Source organism: Rhinolophus sinicus, linkage group LG06, assembly GCF_036562045.2.
Source record: "Rhinolophus sinicus isolate RSC01 linkage group LG06, ASM3656204v1, whole genome shotgun sequence".
NCBI lineage: Eukaryota > Metazoa > Chordata > Mammalia > Chiroptera > Rhinolophidae > Rhinolophus > Rhinolophus sinicus.
Genome location: NC_133756.1, coordinates 107,399,735 through 107,418,935, shown reverse-complemented (window position 1 = coordinate 107,418,935; position 19,201 = coordinate 107,399,735). Strand labels below are relative to the sequence as shown.

The following is a 19,201-nucleotide window of genomic DNA, read 5'->3' as shown; positions in this document are numbered from 1 at the left end:
CTAACCAGCAACTCCTGTTCTTTTCCTAATTCCTGCATTTCTGCCAGTTGATAAAAAGTTAAATGCCACCTAAATGTGGTTGAAAGATTTTCGGTATTTCGTCCATGTTATCAGTTGCCTTCAAATTTTCTTTCCAGAGGCATTACATTAGCACTAGCCCAATCAGTTCAGAAATACTAGAGTCAGTCTTATTTGTTTTATTTACCCTCTGTCACCTTAATTATATTAATTCACAAATGAGTTATACCTTAAATCAGCAAATCAACCTTTTCATTACTTTTATCAAGAGGGGGGAGTAGATACCATTTGACATACAGTTCTAGGTCTCTCTCATAATACCTCAACAATCCTTGTAAAATGAGATTGACAATACAAATCACAAGTAGGGTGTGAAAAGAATATGAAACATTTGAAAAAAGCTGCTTTGTTTCTTAAATATGAATAATTCACTCAAAATATGAAAGAGGAAAGACAAGCTAGACTCAATAATTACAGCTTTTGGAATTAAGAGTAATTAGAAAAAATATTGGCTATAGTCACAAGAAAGATTATCACTGTTTATATATTTCTGAAGGAACATTTTAAGAAATTAAGGCAGCTTTGGGTTTTAGTGTGAATGAGACTACATGTTTTTTGATATTTTTGGTCATCCTTAATTTATTTCATTTTTAACACACTGCATGCTCAAACACTATTATAAACGTTAACCATACTCTGCATTCTAATTTAGAACACAAATACATTGTATTCGTTGGATAGTTACTGGATGATGTTGGAAAAAGTAATTATTTTTTATGGAAAAGAAAAGGACAAGTCTCACTGTAGGCATCAAACTGCTTTTTAAACTCATCACTAGTCCCTCTGTAATGAATCTTTAAAGGGAAATATACATCATGGGGAAGCCTTGAGTGGTGATTCACAAATAACATAATGGTTACAAAATAATTTAGAATCAACAGAACATTGTCGATTCAGTTTTCTATTTTGCCACTCATTTTAGCAAAAAAAATTATCATTATTATCATTATTTAATATTATTTTCATCACAATATAAGAAAGAATGGCAAAAATGAAAAAGATGATTTCTTTACTGAACTTATTAAAATTTGCTTCTGCATAGCAAAGAAAACAATTAACAGGTTGAAAAGGCATCCTACAAATGTGAGAAAATACTTGCAAACCATCTGTTTGATAAGGTATTAATATCCAAAGTATATAAGGAACCCATACAACTCAATAGCAAAAAAATCAAAACAAAACATATAATTCAATTAAAAAATGGCCAAAGGACTTAAATAGACATTTCTCCAAAGAAGACATACAAATGGACAACAGGTATCTGAAAAGGTGCCCAATATTACAAATTATCAGGGAAACACACAACAAAACCACAATGAAATATCACTTCACTGAAAAAAAAAAAGTATTGGCGAGGATGTGGAGAAACTGAAATCTTTATACATTGTTAGGAATGTAGAATGGTATGTCTACAATGGAAAAGCATATGGAGGGTTCTCAAAAAATTAAAAATAGAGCTACCATATGATCCAGCAATCCCACTTCAGTATATATACCCAAAATAACTGAAATCAGTACCTTGAAGAGATATCTGCATCCCCATGTTCACTGCAGCATTATCCACAATAATCAAGATACTGAAACAACCTCAAGTCCATTGACAAATGAATACGTAAGAAAAATGTGGTATATACATATAATGCAATGTTATTCAGCTTAAAAAAAAAAGGAAATCTGCCATTTATGACAACATAGATAAACCCAGAGAACCTTTCGGAAAGTGAAATAAGCCAGTCACAGGACAAATTGTTGCATGACTCCACTCATATGAGGTATCTAAAATAGTGAAACTCACAGAAGGAGAGAATAAAATGGTTGTTGCCAGGGGCTGGAAGAGGCAGAAAAGGAGAATTGTTTTTCAATGGATATAAAGTTTTAGTTATGCAAGATGAATAAGTTGTAGAGATCTGTTATACAACATTGTGCCTGTAGCTAAGTACAATATTTTGCAGTTTAAAATATGGTAAGAGAGATCTTGTGCTGTATTCTTACCAACACACACACACACACACACACACACACACACACACACGAAGAAAAGGTAATTTTTGGAAGTGATAGGTATGTTTAGTACCATTGTTGAAAGTGATGATATCACAGGTTAGGCATATATCCAGACTCATCAAGATTAAATGTGTGCACTATTTTGTATATCAGTTATACATCGATAAATCTAAACATAGAGAATTAGAATTAAATATTTGGTTCTTACATGTTGTCTACTTAGACTCTAAACTCCAGAAAGGCAGGGTTACATCTGTAATTTTCGCTACAGTATATTCAGTACATAGTACCTGCAATATACTAAGTACCAAATAAATACTTGTTGAAGAAATAAATGAATGAAAAAATCCTTTTCAAGATCAGGGCAGACTGTAGCTATACACACACACACACAGATGCATGCACATGTACATATAATTGTTTGTTTGTTTAATTTTACTTTGGACCTTTGAAACTTTCATTAAAGCTTTTAAGGCATGCATTTGGTAGCCACTAGTCTAGTGTTTATTTGGGTGGCTGATGTTTATTTTCAGCCATCTGGACGGATTTTCCCTGATGACTATCATGCATTTACTAGACAAGGAGGATTAAATGACATAATGCCCATAAAAGCATTTGTAATCTGTTAAGGACTACAGAAATATAAGGTATCAGCACTGCTGTGGTTATGATAGTGCCTCAAAATGCACAGTAGCAAATTCTAAGATAAAAAAAATTCCTTCTCTATTTAGAAATCATAAAATTATGTAGCATTTTTAGAAATGAAATCTTCCCCCAGGAGTTTTTACCACTGCCTTTCGTTTTTTTTTTTTTTTTTTTATTGTTTTGCCACACAATCCAGCCTGCTATAGAAATTGCAAAAATGTAAAAATGGAATTGTCAAGCTATAACAGTCTCTCGAGGTTACCATATTAAATGTCTTTTTTGTTTGTGTGTTTGTTTTCAATCATCAGAATTAAGATTCTATTATAGGAGACAAAAAGGTTTATTTGTAATGGATTTGGTAGGGAGGTGGGTGGGCAGGGAGATAATGCTCCCTTCTCAGGCTGAATAAGTGATTTGTACAAATGACAAATGTCTTTTTTTTTTTTTTTTAATTTGCGATATGAGGACATCTGAACACTAAAAACACAGAAACCCCTAGCAAATTCAACATTTATGTAAATAATGTATCAGTGAGCTAATGGCAATGTCACTCACTTCTACATTAATTCAGTCACCCTTTCCTAGGGCCATCTCCTAGGCCAGGACCCATTGGACACTGCTCCACACCAGCGCTGTTCCATTTCCATACCCTAATCTTCATCTTGCCAGGTCTCCCATGACTCACCCCCACATGAATCCCCAGATTTCATGAAAATCTCTAGAACCTTTGCTTTTATTTTTTTGTTAGTATATTAGGCCCCTCTTCCTACTCAAGTCTCTGTTTTGGGACAAAGGAAGAGTCAGCTGTATAAAGAGAGTTTGGGTGAGATGAGGCTGGTAAGAACAAAGGAACTAGCTCAGCTCTTCTGAAATCCTAAAACTGCTGCTTGGCAAGCAATGTGAAACTTGCTTCTTCTTGCAGAACTGCTATCTCTGATCTCAGGTGATTCGAGGTTCTTACCAGAAAACTTTAGAATTTTTACCAGCCAAAATATGGGTTAAGAGTTCTCCAGCTTAACACGACTTTGTTAGATTTTTGTTATGTACCAGGTATTTTTCCAGGGAATAGAGCAGTGCCTAGAGCAGTGACTAAAATGGATAAAAAGCTCTGCGCTCCTGGAGCTTATCTTCTAGCACACACTAGAGACAATAAACGGAGTGAATTAGAAAATTACATAGCTTATTAGAAGGTAATAGTGCTGTTGACAAATATTACGTGGGTAGGGAGTGGGAAGTTTGGGTGGCAGTGTATGTTTCAAGTTTAAATATAGTGGTCAGGGAAGCTGCACTGAGTAGGTAACATCTGAATGAAGACTTCAGATAACAGTGATAAGGATATCTGGGGGAAGATTGCTTCTGGCAAAGGGAACAAACAGTGAAAGCATAGGATCTGAGGTGAAAATGGGACTAGGATTTTTGAGAAACAGTAAGAAGACCATTGTGGCTGGAGTGGAGTGAAAGAGAAGAGGAGGAATAGGAAGGGGAAAAGATTTTGTGGGAGTCTGGTAAAATATTGTGAAGACTGTGGCTTTTACTCTAAATGAAATGGCAAGTCGGTTCAATAGATTCTGAGGCAGGAGGAAGAGTAAACTTGTGTATTTAGGTTGTTATCTTGAACCAGATGCAAATGTACTTTTTAAAAGAATTTCTTGTGATAGAGCAAATTGTAAATTCACCACTTAGGCTCCTAATTTCACATGTAATTTTATTTGTTCTAAGTGTGTGTGTGTGTGTGTGTGTGTGTGTGTGTGTGTTTAATTTGTGTATTTGGAGCTGAAGATATTAGCACCCAGGATTACTAAAATGACAATGCAAGAAAAAAATAAGTAGCTAGGACAAAGACAAAATTATAAAATTTCATTGTAAATAGTAAAATAACAAATTAATGTGATCAAAATCAAGTACAGAAAATGATACTTGCCATTATTATACACCAGTGTATTAGAAATTTTGCTGAATGTGGTAAGTTGAGAAAATGACATAATTAGTATAAAAAATGGAGAGGAAATGACTCAATTATTTTGTGTTGATAAAAGCATTGCATATCTAGAAAATGCAAAGCTTCTGAAAATAGCTACCAATATGAAAAAAAGTAATTTAAATTACACAAACACTGGTTGCTTTTCTCTATACTAGCAATAATTAGCTAGAAATTAAAAATATGCTAAAAAAAACTATAAAGTATAGTAATAATTCAATAGAAATACAAAATCTTTATAAAGTAATCTAACTTTATGGAAAGAGGTAAAAATCTGAATAAAATTCATTTCTTATTTTTAGGTTAGAACATGTAATATCTTTAAATTTTCAACCCTTCAAAAATTAATATTTAGAAACCCAATTATATAATTAGAAAGTAATTTTAAAGTTTTTATGGACTAACAATATTTAAAAAAATAATATAATTCTGAGCTAAGAATAATTAATGTGGTATGCCTTGCCAGTTATTAAAGTATACTACAAAGACAGTGTAATAAAAACACTATGCTACTAGTAAATGACAAATAACACAATAGTACCAAAGAGAAAATAAAATTATATGTTAGTAGTATGCAAAAAATATATAATTTTAAAAATGTAAAATTTAATATATAAAGCATTATAGCTATTTCTTTGGAAAAGGATTATTTATTTAGTAAATCCTCCAGGCACATTTGAGCATCTACCTTAAAGAAAATAATGCTGGATCTATTACTGCATAGATTTAATTAAAAAAAAAAAAATTCTGGTTGCATTAAGTGAATAAAGATAAAAAACAGACAGTGTTTTCCTGGCTTCAGAGAAAACTTTTTGATCAAAGAAGGAAATCCAGAACTACAAAAGAAACATATTTAATTATGTACATAAAAGGAATGACAAAATTTAACATAATCAGAGTAAAAAGTATATTAGGAGGAAATGTGTGTGTGTGTGATTATAAGAACGAGAAGAAATGTAAAGAAGAAAACATCCAGTTATTCATATTGGTTACCTGGAGGGAAGGAAAGGTGAAGAGTGAGGTAAGGTGAGAAGGAGGGGATAAGGAAAAAAAAAAAGAAAGATAAAAAGATGGAATAATATACATTAGCCTAATGTCTACTTATATTAAAGTACTCATTAAAAAGATGAATGGGCATATTTCAAAGATTTAAAGATGAAAACGCAAATGAAAAAAAAAACTACTATTTGATTTTGAGACTGGATTTTGGAAAATATTCTTGTGACTTTCTATTACATCAATACACTATCTGTAAAACCATACTAAAAATAAACAAATACAAAATCCAGAACACTGACAACAACAAATGCAAGACTGTGGAGCAACAGGAACTCTCACTCACTTCTGATAGGAACACAGAATGGTACAGTCACTTTGGAAGACAGTGTGGCAGTTACTTACAAAACTAAACATATTTTTACCATACAATCCAGCAATCATGTTCTTTGGTATTTATTCAAATGTCCACACAAACTCCTGTACATGGATGTTTACAGCAGCTTTACTTATAATCATCAAAATTGACAAGCAACCAAGATGTCCCTTAGTAGGTGAATGGATAAATGGCAGCACGTCCGACAATGGGATATCACAGAGTTCTAAATAGAAATGAGCTATCAAGCCATGAAAAGACATGGAGGAAACTTAAATGCCTATTACTGAGTGAAAGAAGACCATCTGAAAAGTCTACTGTATGATTCCAACTATATGACATTCTTGAAAAGGCAAAACTATGGAGACACTGAAAAGGTCATTGGTTGCCACGAGCTAGTGGAGAGCGAGGGATGAATAGGAGGAGCACAGAGGATTCTTAGGGCAATGAAAACACTCTGTATGATACTATAGCGGTGCATACATGTTATAATATATTTGTTCACACCCATAGTATGTGCAGCACCAAGAGTGCACCCTAATGTAAACTATGAACCCTGGGTGAGAATGATGTATCAATGTAGGTTCATCAGTTATAACAAATGTACCACTTGGGTGGGGGATGTGATAATGGGAAGGCTGTGCAAGCTGGTGGGCATGGGGAATATGGGAAATCTCTGCACCTTCCTCCTAGTTATGTAATGAACCTAAAACTGCTCTAAAAATAATCTACTCAGAGAGATCGATAAACTAATGAAATAAACAAAGACAGATTGAGGGGTCCAAATATGTTAAATTGAGAGTCCATAAAACATCTTGAAAAATAAAGACTTGTACTCATGTTTTGATAAGATAGAAGACAATAAAGCTTTAAATTTTTCTGAACAAATAATTGAACCATTTTTAATCAACATTCACCTTCTTTAGTTAAAAAAACTACACCTGTTTTCTTTTTCTTTGAAAGAAGCTAAAACCTTTGAAGCTTTCCTTTGAAACAGCACAAACAAGTGTCCAAACATGTCCATGGTATTCCTTGTCTCACCATTTTACTAATAATTTGACTTTTCCTATTGCAAATGATTCATTAGTTGATTGCATAGTTTAGCCTCACAGAGAGTTTTCATTTTTCACTGATGTGTTTTGTGAAGGCCAGAAGCTCACCATTTCATACTAAAACCAATGAAATACACCTCTCTCATAAAAGCAAAGGAGTGGGTCCTCAAGAATTACCTCTGCCCTCTACCATGAGCTCTTCATTGTCTTCCCTGCAGAGCGGCATGCATTCGTTTTGCTTTTCTTCTCTGTAAGACCCTGAGAACCCTGCTTTTTATTTGGGCCTACCAGAGTTGGAGAGACCTTTTTAATACCGCTGCATAACTGCCACACTTGATTTTCCTCTGCAATCATAGCCATCCTCAAAGATGTAAAATGTGTAAGGTACTAGAGGCACAAAGATTAATAAACCTTTACCAACACTTCTAGGAGCTCATATTCCAGTGGAAAAGTGGAAGAGGAAAACATAAAATTAGAAATGAGTTATAAGGGATCCGTAGAAATTTTACTAAATTTCAGGGAGTCTTCAAAACTGTTGGGGAATGTCTTACATGACAAACTTGGGTTTCATTGGTGAAAGTTATTCCAAGGAGAAGGGAAGTCATTCCAAGGAGAAGACACTGTAGGAGAAAATACTGTGAGGCTGGTATCTTTGGGGAATTATGATAATTTCATATAGAAAACGTAAAGACTTAATTGTGCTGGGAGGGGAGTAGAGTGTATCAATTCTAATAGTAGATAGCATGCATTGGCATGGATCTACCCTTTGGTTATGAATTTTACCTGTTCTAATTAGACACATGTCTTCCTAGTTTGGTAAATATTTTAAATTTCATCTGTGAGCGTATTGGGAAATGATTGGCTGATATGGCCATATTTTAAAAGGCCATTTATGCCAAATAAGGTATTTGAATATGAAAGCAAAAGGGAGTCAACTAAGATTATTATGGAGAAGGATTAAGTAATTAGATTACTTTTTTGGGAAAAATAACTCTCAGGAAAATTAGGAAGATCATGGGTGAAATTACAAATTTTTAATTTATGTCCATCAGTCCACTTTACCAAATGAGAGAAGAAAAAGTAACTTTATTTACACTCAGAGTATATCTCTCATTAAATTTAGCACATTCTTACATTTTAGATAAAATTAAATCACTCAAGATTGAATAGGAGGTATTTCAAATGCATTGTATGTTCCAATTACTTTGAACATTATGTTCCAGAATGCTGAAATAAAATAAAAAAAAAGCTTCTTTGTTCTCAGTCTCTTCACTGATAAACACAGCACTCAACTTGTAACCCTAACTTCGATCTACGTTCCTAGAGCTGTCTGATCCTATGACCAAGCAGGGGCCTTAAAACTTCAAAGAGAATTGAAAAGAAAATGGAGTTTATGTTCAAACCATGACTATTGCTGAATTAAATACTCAAAGCATTAAGTTCTAATATGCTGTGTAAGTAAGCAGAGCCATTGTCGCACATGAAAAAAGAACTCTGTACCAGGAGTCAGGCAAACATTTTTTGCAAAGGGTCGAATAGTAAATATTTTAGGCTTTATGGGACATACGGTCTCTGTTAAAACTACTACTCAACTCTTCCATTATAGCACGAAAGCAGTGATAGACATTGTGTAAATGAATGTGGCTGTTTTACAATAAAATTTTATTTACAAAAATAGGGAGTGAGCTGGATTTGGCCCATGGCTCTTAGTTTGCCAACCACTGCTTTAGAATGACATACCAGTTTCCTCCAGTGAAGAGACACATGTACATAGATACTCCACTAAATCATATTAGTCTTCTAGAAAACAATGGAAGAGCAAACACATTTCACCTAGTTTCACCACAGCATAATATTCTGTGTTTGCCTTTGTTTCTTCACAGATGTTTGATCATTCTTATAAAGCAAGCAACTTTAAAATTTTCTATTTCCTGAAAACTCAATTTTATCGGAGTGTTTTGGAGAAAAACAGTAATAGATCAGTGCATTTCATCACTGCATTTTTCTGGTTTATAGAATGTTGGATTCCTCCAGGCTTTATTTATTTTACTTAAAAAAAGAAGAAATCTCTCAGAATTATTTTTATGACTATTTTTCTTTATTAAACATTGTCTATTTTATTACTAGAAAAATAAATTAATATTTCGTACCATAAGGATCAAATTGATTACTGAAATTAAGGATTATCAAGATCTAGACAGTATACCATAGTGGCTAAGAAAACAGGCTATCTTCCAATGTCCTCTCTGCCTCTTATTACCTGTGTGATCTTGAGCAAATTACTTGTCTTTCTGTGCCTCAGTTTCCTCAATAATAAAATGAAGTTGATCATAATAGCTTTCAAATAGGATGGGTATAGAAAGTCAATGAATTAATATATAAAACCAACTACTTAGAAGAAAGAACATGCCATAATAGCTATTATTAACATCCAGTTGTTTTTAAAGTTCATCTAAACAAATATTAGAAGTGCAGTCAGTTTTAAGGCTACCAGAACCCTCTGAGATGCAGCTATCTCTAGAATACAAACCTGACTTCTAGAAAAGGACTTCAAAGTCACTAATGGGTTTCATCCCTCACACAGGAATCCTTCTCTATCCAATAACTTGAAGGCTCTCTGTTCCTCTTCCGGGAATTTCTACTTTTCAGAGTTGTACCATGTTACAAAGCAATTAATTTCATTTAAATTTCAGCTGCAGGTCTAGTAAGCATGGTGACATTGATGAAACAAATAATGTCTCTGAGCTTCAGTCTTCATCTGTAAAGTCAAGTTACTGTTATTTATCCACTTCAGAATGGACTTGTGAGAATAGAGGATATCTAACTCTTCACATTTCATCAGAAGAGTTTCAGAGATATCCACTCTTCAGGAGGGCAAAGCATGGGAAGAAAACACATAGCTTTTCTCCACCATCTGCCTTCCTTCTCTCCTGGAAATGAGTGACTTTATCTGCCTGGTGAAACTAGAGAAAGAGTTCAGCACGTGTGGCTCAGAATCTTCTTTTTTATGGAGCAGTTTGTCCTCTGAACCTCAGAGTTTTCCTATTGGCATTTTGAAAGCCATCTTCGAAAGCAAGGAAGTCCTGCTATTGTCCAGCCCTGCCTATGATGCTGGGGTTGTGGGGCAGTGTTAGGACATCCATTTGATGACAGGTCAAATACTTGGTCTCTAATTATCTGACATACATTAAATCCTTTTGGTGTTTAATTTGAGAACCGGGCTGTTTAATCAACATTTAAAGCCCTAACAATGAGAATTCATACAATACTGATGTGACAGTACAATTAAAATCTATTGTTATTTTAAGAAAATTTCTCCATTATAGTAGAGCCAAATCTTTTATATCCCCATAGTTTGTAACAGATGGAGTAATATAAAATAAATATATGAAACAACTTATTAACAGTGTAGTTTTCCTGGTTCTCCAATCTCTACTGACAACTTCTTAACCCACTGCCTCCACCATCTCTGCAATACACACACACACACACACACACACACACACACACACACACACACACACACACCCTTCTAGTCTCCAAATTTACAAAGAAAAGAGGGACTATCAAGTGAGTTTCCAGTTTCCACACCTTTAAACGTATCTACCTCTGCCCCTGACATATTTTTTATTTCTGTTCCAATTCTGGAGTTGACCTCCTTAGCTCATTCCCTCCACTCGTGCTTTAAGTGTTACCGATTCCCACATTTTTAGGGATTTTATACTATGAATTGTACCCCCTTGTTTACTAAATTCTCCTACCCTACCTTGAATTAACAACCAATTAGATAAGCCTCTGTGACTGGCCTCTATATCCATATACAAATCCCATGAGACATAAAAACATGAAGAAAATAACTGAAAAATAAAGTTTGGCATTGTCCAAAACACCATCAACAAAGTCAAAATTAAATTACAAGAGTTAAAATATTTGCTACATGTACCAATCAACTACTTTCCTTACCTGCTGAAGTGCTTTTATACAAATAAATAAGGAAAAAAAAATAAACAGAAAAAATGCATGACTAGGTAGCTTGGGAAAATTTAAGTATATATCACTATTGATACATGAAAGAAGTACAATCTAAGTCATAATTGAAAACCTACAAATTAAAAAAAGATAGTGAGGCCAATTTTCACCTATAAGGTAAGGAAATACCATATATTTTAACAATACCCTGTGTTGATACAAATTTGGAAATATAAGTGCTTTCCACTCTCTAGATTTGTTTGCTGTTTAAATTATTTTTCATGATCATAAACTACATTTTTTTTGGAAAACATAAAACACTATGTTAAAAAAAATAGTTCCTATTTAGGTTTATAATTTATAAATATCTCAAATAATACTTTTCTCAGCTCAAGAAGTAAAATACTATACCCATTATAAAAAAAGTGTCATTTGTGTTTAGATTATTGATCTCATCCTGCTGTCAGAGCCAAAGTGTTTAGCAAGACTATTCAGGGTCCTGAACAGGACATTTTTATTGGTAATGAGACAGCAGATTACCTAGGACTCAAATGACAAGACCCAGGGGCCAGGTCTATATCACTCTAACATTCTACTGATGTGCAGTGCAGATGGTGGGATATGTTGATGTATGAGGTTGTCTCAGCAGTAGAGTTATCTTAGTCCTGCCAAATATTTTAGTTGAAAGACCTATTAAACCTGGCTGTCCCAAGGCCACTAGAGAGATTTATAAGTAACTACAGCTGTTAAATGTGGGATCCTCTAGGAAGTTCTGAATATAGATTCTTTTCTCATAGCATTGACTTCTAGTTTATAAGAACCATCCATTTAAACTTAGTCAAGGGTGGGGGAAGAATAAAGAGGGATTGGGAGAATATATATAAACAAAACAATGTTAAAATATAAGAGGAACTACAGGGTGAATTGGAGTTTTTAGGAGGTAACATTAATTTAAAACTGCTGACTTAAATTTGAAGTATCTGGGATAGTCTCTTTATACATCAGAATCTATGAAGAACTGGGGACTTGCCATCAGATTATAACTTTTCCCCTGTTTCTACTCTGTAGGAGACAGGCCAGGAGAGAGAAGCACTGAATTGTGAGTCATGGGCTCTTGTACAACCCTGACCATGTCGTCCAAACTTTAGGGTATCAGTTTCTTCACTTGTAAAATGAGTGTGTGTAGATGTTCCAAATTCTCTCATGTAGCTATTACTTTTTTGTTTTTCTGCTCACTACCCAAGACCTCCAACTTTTATGAACAGGAATACTTTAAACTTACTAAGAAGCAATGAAATAGCACTACATGCTCAGTCTCCAGAGTTATACACACTTATTTTCAATTTTGTCTTCGTCACATACATCTATATACCCTTCTTCATATCATTATTACTCAATATTTATTGAGCCTTAGAGTCCTTGCCTATAAAACGAAGATGATAATAGTATTTAACATGCAAGTTGTTCTTAGATTTATTTTTTTTCATAGCAATTATTACCTTCTATTTAACTTATCATCTGTAAGGTCCATAACAAGAGTGATTATTGTCCCTCTTTTATTCATTGATATATTCCAAGCATCTTAACATATAGTAAGCACTCAATATTTGTCAAATTAATAATTAAATGAAACAACACATGCAAAGTGCTTAGCATAGTAATTGGCACACAGCATTTGATAAATGATCCTACCAGTGGTCCTGATAATTGGTTTTATTAATACTTAGAGTGCCATTTCACTATGAAGAAGTAGGAATGGAAGAGTAGGAATGTTTTAAAGAGAAGATAAAGGGGACTAAGGACCATACTGTTTTTTCCAAATATTTGAAAGAGTATCACATGTACTTTCAAAGAAAAGAATATGATCCAAGAGGTGGACACTCCTGGGAGTTATTGTTTAAATTCAGAGTAAGGAAGAATATTCTAAATTGCTCTCAGACAAAATGAATTAGTGCTCAAGTAAATGTTCAATTATTATAAACCAATCCACGAAGGGGTTAAGAAATTGAAATAAAGGTTATGAAGCTATTTTTCCATGCATTAAATTATGTGGTGAGAACTTGCAAACAACGTATACAAAATAAATTTAAAAATATACAAAATATTGAATTTTGGCCTTGTGGTGTTGCTGGCAATAAAAATAAAAATGGAAAGTGGTAAATATAGTAAGTACCAATTTATTTTCCTTGTGTACATGTGATCAAAAACCATTTACTTGTTGACAAATTATATGTCTAAAAAACAAATGCTGCTAATTTGTCTTATTAATGTCGGCAAAGCAGCAGATGCGAGTTATAGAATCCCTCATCCCCTATCAGAAAAGCAGAACTGTTTAAAGACAGCTCTTTCTTTACTATTCTTTTTACCCCAGGGGTACCACTGCACTTCAGAATTTAAGAATATTGGCAACAGGAATGTTCCTGGGTTTTATGAAACTAACTAGTGCACGACTCTTCCCAACTAGGAATTATTTTAGACAATATGCACGACATAAATGAAAAAGGAATCTCACTCAATACCATTTTTATGAAGAATAGTTGGCCTCATACTAAAACAGTCCCATCAATCTACTGCCATCGGATCAGACAGAAAAGAATTAGGTATATAAAGTAGCTGTCATAAAATATAGTCAAGCAGACCTCCGTCGGATCATAGAAGGTCAGTTCAGCATTTGGAAAATAAAGGAAATGTTTTTTATTTCTTTTCTTTTTTTACGAGTCATCAAAAATTGATAACAAGTGAGTTGGCTTTCTATTTTGGACAGAATATTGAGAAAGATGCAATGGTTTGGAAGGTTTTCTCTCTTCTTTAAATCGGCTACCTATTGAGAAAAGATGCATGATAAGATATCTTTTTCAAGGTATACAATGGTGAAACTGCATTCACATGTTTAATCTATGTATCATCTTCCCAACTGAGATGGTTAATTTTATGTGATAACTTGACTGGGCCATGGGATGCCCAGACATTTAGCCAAATATTATTCTAAATGCGTTTCTCAGGGTGTTTCTAGATGAGATTACAATTTGTACCTGCAGACTGAGTAATGCAGACTGTCTTCCCTAATGTGAGTGGGCCTCGTCCAATGAATTGAAGACCTGAATAGAACAAAAAGGCTGAGTAAGAGGGAACTCCACCTGCCTGCCTGCATGAGTTGGGACACTGATCTTTTATGGACTTCACACTTAAACTTGAAACATTGGCTCTTCTTGGGTCTTAGCCTGCCGGGTTTTGTACCAGAACTACACCATTGGCTCTCCTGGGTCTCTTCCTATATACACTCACACTGCTGTTTCTGTTTCTCTGGAGAATCCTGACTGATGTACTGATTCAACAACATCAGTAGGGAATGGGCTGAATTGTGCAAATCAAGTGGATTATCCAGATAATTAAAGTCAATCCATGTGGAAGTTAATCTTTTAGAAACTTGTCTGACAAAAATGTGGGTGATCAGGCAATGTAATGACACTTCTGTTATATAAAATACTGAGCCAATTTTCCAATGCTTTTAAAAGTTAGTTCTAAGAGCAATTCTTCACTTATAAAACCCAAATTCTATAATTCTATATTATAAAACAAGCTCATATAGCCATTCTCAAAATCAATTTCAAAAGCAACAGCAAAAAGTTTGAAATGTGTTTAGTTTCCAAGGGAATTACGCAAGTATTTAAGAATCCATCTCATTTTCTTATAGTCATTTTTTTTTGAGGATTTAAGGTCTCATCATCTTTATGTGTTTATTTCTGCTATCATCATTACTCAGCACACGGCGTATTTACTTATTTTCCATTATTATTTCCAGGCTCTGGTATTTTATGATATTTAAGCTCTGCTTCTACTATACAGATTAAGCTTCCAAAGCATCTGTCTTTGTGCACCAAAAGATGCCCTTTGATGCTGCCAAAATCCTGGCATTATTACCTCCCGGTGAATTTTCTCATTGTCACTCACCTGCCCAGAAGCAGAAATTCTCCAGCTAGACCCAGGCGCCGCATGGCCATCAGCAGACCGCGCACAGTCATGCCCTCACAGAAGCAGGCCACCACCCGGGCCTTGGGCAAGTGACTCCTAAGCTTCTTCAGCAGTTTATCAAAACTCTGCTCCCCTGCATTGCTGTAGATTTTGTACGAGTGAGCGATGCAGATCCCTTCCTTGGCTGACATATCTTTGAAAGCTTCCATCCCGCTTTCTCCATAGTTGCCTGTGTGAAGACAGATAAGCAGAGGGATAGAGAAAGTGTTAGATTCATTGGGTACAATCAGAATGCAGAAGCACTGGGAGCATGAAGGTTACATGGTAGTGTTGGATTTGGAAACTGAGGACATGAATGAATTGTTGCTCTTTTACTGACTTACTCGTTTTGGGCAATATACAATGTAACTACCTTATACACATATGCACTGAACTTTTAAAACAATTTTACAGAGAGAGAGAGGCGAGAGGGCAGAGGGCAGAGGGCAGAGGGCAGAGGGGAGAGGGGAGAGGGGAGAGGGGAGAGGGGAGAGGGGAGAGGGGAGAGGGGAGAGGGGAGAGGGGAGAGGGGAGAGAGAGAGAGCACGCGCGCTTATATACTAGTGTGATGACGGAAGACATTAATCTGTTTTTTCTTCTATCTCACTTCCCTTTGCTTCTCATTGTATGATCATCTTATCCTACTTATCCAGATTTCTGTATTTAAAGATCGTGTGTGTGCATATATACTGGGGGTGCCAAAATAATGTAGACAAGTGGACACCACTGGTCAACATTGCTCAAGCAGTAGTTCGCCGTAATCAGAAGTGTCTGGATGCTGATGGTAACCACTTGAGCACCTCTTGTAATTAATCAAACGTGACTTGTATTCATCTTTTGTTATCGGTATATATTGAGTATTACAATTTTAATACAGTTTTTTCCTTTCTTAAAATGTGTATACATTTTTTGGCATTCTCTGTATATATTCAATAGGCATACTTCATACAGTATAAATGTTGTGCAAATATCTGAGTATTATATTTTTATGGAATACTATGCATGTGACATTTTATTGATAATCATGTGAATTTGTGGCTTTATCCCAATAGAAAAATCTGGATCCTTGAGATTTTAATCTTGTAACAGATAAATATATAACCTTTTGGAAAACATTTAAAGTTTCATTCTGCACAACCATAGGGAAGTTTGTGATATGGGGAGAATAATTGCAAAGTCCTTTGCAAAAATGTGGGGCTAAAGATTGATGATGGTCTTTTAAAATTAACAGAAAATCGGGATCAATGTTGACAATAAACTACATGCTGGGAAGTATACAAAGCTGTGTATACGTGATTTCATTTAGGTCTCACAATAGTTTGAGGCATACATTATAACCTCCACTCTACAGATAAGAAAATGGATGAGGCAATTCAGTTTGCCCTTGTCCAGAGTTACAGACTCAGGAGGTAGAAGGCTGTAATCCATTCACAGATCCATCTAAGAGTGCAGATTCTGCTCCCTGAATTCTTCTATGGCTGGTTTTTAGGAGACCCAGAAGCCCAATTAAATCTGCATGTCTCTTTCCCATGGAAAGGTCATTGTGCTCAAATTTTAGATATTTTTGAAGACGTTGAGGATCTACAAATTATACCAGGTTCATTTTCTGAGTTGTTAAAAGATTGGTGGGTGAGAATTGTTTTGAAAATAATACAGGAGACAGTTACAAGACAACTAAGGTGCGGGAGGTATAAGGATGTAACTGGCCTGACAATCCACTAGACCTAGGAACTGAAATTTCATCTGGAGGAGTAGATCACGAATGATTAAGGGAGTACCAGGCATTCATTTGCATAGGTTCCATTATATGACTGTATTAGAGTTAACTTACAAATAACCTGTTTAACATTTTGAATTTGGGAAAGTCAGTTCATATATATTAGCTTACTGCTCCTCATACCAACTCTGTGATAAAGGTAATATCATTTTTCTTCTCACAGCAGGTAAAATCTGAAGTCACGTTTAGCAAGTAGGTGGCAGAACCTTGGTTTGAAGATATAATCTTCTCACTCCTGACCTCATGTGTGCTACACTATAGCACAGGTGCCTTCGGCAAATGAGACCCTCAGACGTTGAGGAAGGGTATTTGTATAGTTTTGCTTTCATGAACAAACCATAAAAAGCAAAGCAGAGCAGGCCATCTTGAGTCCCAGCCAAAAACATTGGTGGGCCAGCTGCATCTTCCCTTCTTCTCCAGAATTAAAGCAACAAGAAACCTCTGTGGTGATGGCAGGTGGAGAATGTAGTTATTTAGCAATTAACAAAGTTTAAAGGGCTTTCTCTGAAAAATGTGCCCAGGGGCCTAAATTACTAGTTTTACACTAATCTGAGTAATTTATTATTCTCTGATTTATTTTTAGCCTACTCTGTTTTTCAATTGTCTTGCACATAATGTTTTGATTCATGCTGGAGCATTTGCATAAATAATTTGAAATTAGGTGTATAGTGATTGTGATGGCATTAATGAAAATTCTCAACGCATTCACAGTTAAACAAGAAAAAATACCTGACAAATTCATAATCTTTGTCATCTCTCCTAACAGCTTTGTTTTAATGTTGTTTTTGTTTATATAGTAAGTTATAGGGAAGCAGCTTCTAATAGGAAGACAACTTTGTTTTTAGAAATATCTGAGTTTTAATTAGCTCGAATAGTCTAACTCAGCTTTCTCACCTGAAAATCAGAGGTAACACTGTCTAATATGTGGACATTTTGTGTATTATATTTAATATATGTAAAATACCTGGCATGTAGCCTGAACCCAATTAATTGCACCTATTGGGATTATAAAGAATATTCCAGGCATAGTTAAGCTGCTCTCTAAAACAAATGACATTAATATTGAACATTAGACTAAAGAATAATCTTAAACTAGTGGGGAAATATGATTTTCTCAGAGCAAAGCCCAAGTAGTACACTTTAAAATTAAAATAGGAAACAGTCGTAAAAGATGTGTGACATAAAAATTCTGCAGAATAATAATTGTAATTTAATAAAAGAAACATTTTCCAGGCTGGGAATTAAAAATGGGAATATATATTTCATGTTTTCCAATAAAATTGGGAAGCCTGCAATTGTTGAGATTTTCATCAGTTGATACAAAGATTGTGTTCTGGAATTACACATTAAAAAATAAATGAGAAAGTATAAAAACAGTTTATAGGCTTCTTGAAGAAAATGAAAGTAGATTTCAAGCAATACATAGAATAAAGAAAAAGCTGAGGAAGCAAAAGATTTACTTATTCAACGGCAAAACAAAAGTGATTGAGAAAGGAAGATATGGTGTAGAATGTGAAAGTAGCCTATGGCTTCATTTTAAGCAAATGGTAACAGTTGGAAGAAATCCATCAAACATTCTTCTTTTAGTAGCAGAGTGTCTGTAACTTGGAATCAGGAAAAGAAAACGTAATCATAGCCCTACTTGACTCAGCTCACACTGTAGTTGCAATGATGCAGATGTCAAGGATTGATTTTCAACTTTATGAATCTACATATAAAGTGAAAAACTCATTACACAATAGAATATACATATTACCAACCTTTACGATGAAAATTAAAGAGAAAATTGATAGGTTGAGACGTGGAAGAAGGGAAAACTGATGGAAAAGGCAACAGTTTTAAAATCCTCTTCTCACAATTTGAAAGTCAAAATATACAGGAAATAAAAGAGAGATAATTAAGAAAATTATGTGAAACTAAAAAAAAAAGGAGAATAACAATTACATTAAGAGAAGAAATAAGAAGATATGTGAATTAAGAGCTATCTACTGTCCATAAATTTAAAAGTAGCCATTTAAAAAGTCAGCATATTTTCACAATATTTAGAAATATGAAGGTAAAAACCAGAACAAAAACCCTACAATGCTCATTTTACTATATGCCCCTTTGCACTATTTGATTTAGAAAAATATGAATGTACAAGGTTGATGGAAAAAAAATTAAATAACATACTTAAAAGTTATGGAAATTGGAGAGTAGATATGGACAATTTTAAATGGAATGCCAGTGAACATCACCGAATAAAAAAATTCAACATGCTGCAATTGAGGATAAAATTTTCTTATAACATCCTTGAATCAAATGTAAGAGCATTA

At 34.4% G+C, this 19,201-nt stretch overlaps 1 protein-coding gene across 6 annotated transcripts in view; it reads right to left on the bottom strand.

Moving 5' to 3' along the window:
- GRM5 (glutamate metabotropic receptor 5) overlaps positions 1-19,201 on the bottom strand; it is a 456,294-nt gene that overhangs the window by 271,831 nt on the left and 165,262 nt on the right. For all 6 annotated transcript variants that reach the window (XR_012497441.1, XR_012497444.1, XR_012497443.1 and 3 more), the window contains exon 3: positions 15,050-15,299. Coding sequence is in view for 2 of the 6 variants with exons in the window: in XM_074335624.1 (XP_074191725.1) it covers positions 15,050-15,299 (250 nt within the window). In the remaining 4 variants the exon portion in view is untranslated. The remainder of the gene's footprint in view (positions 1-15,049; positions 15,300-19,201) is intronic.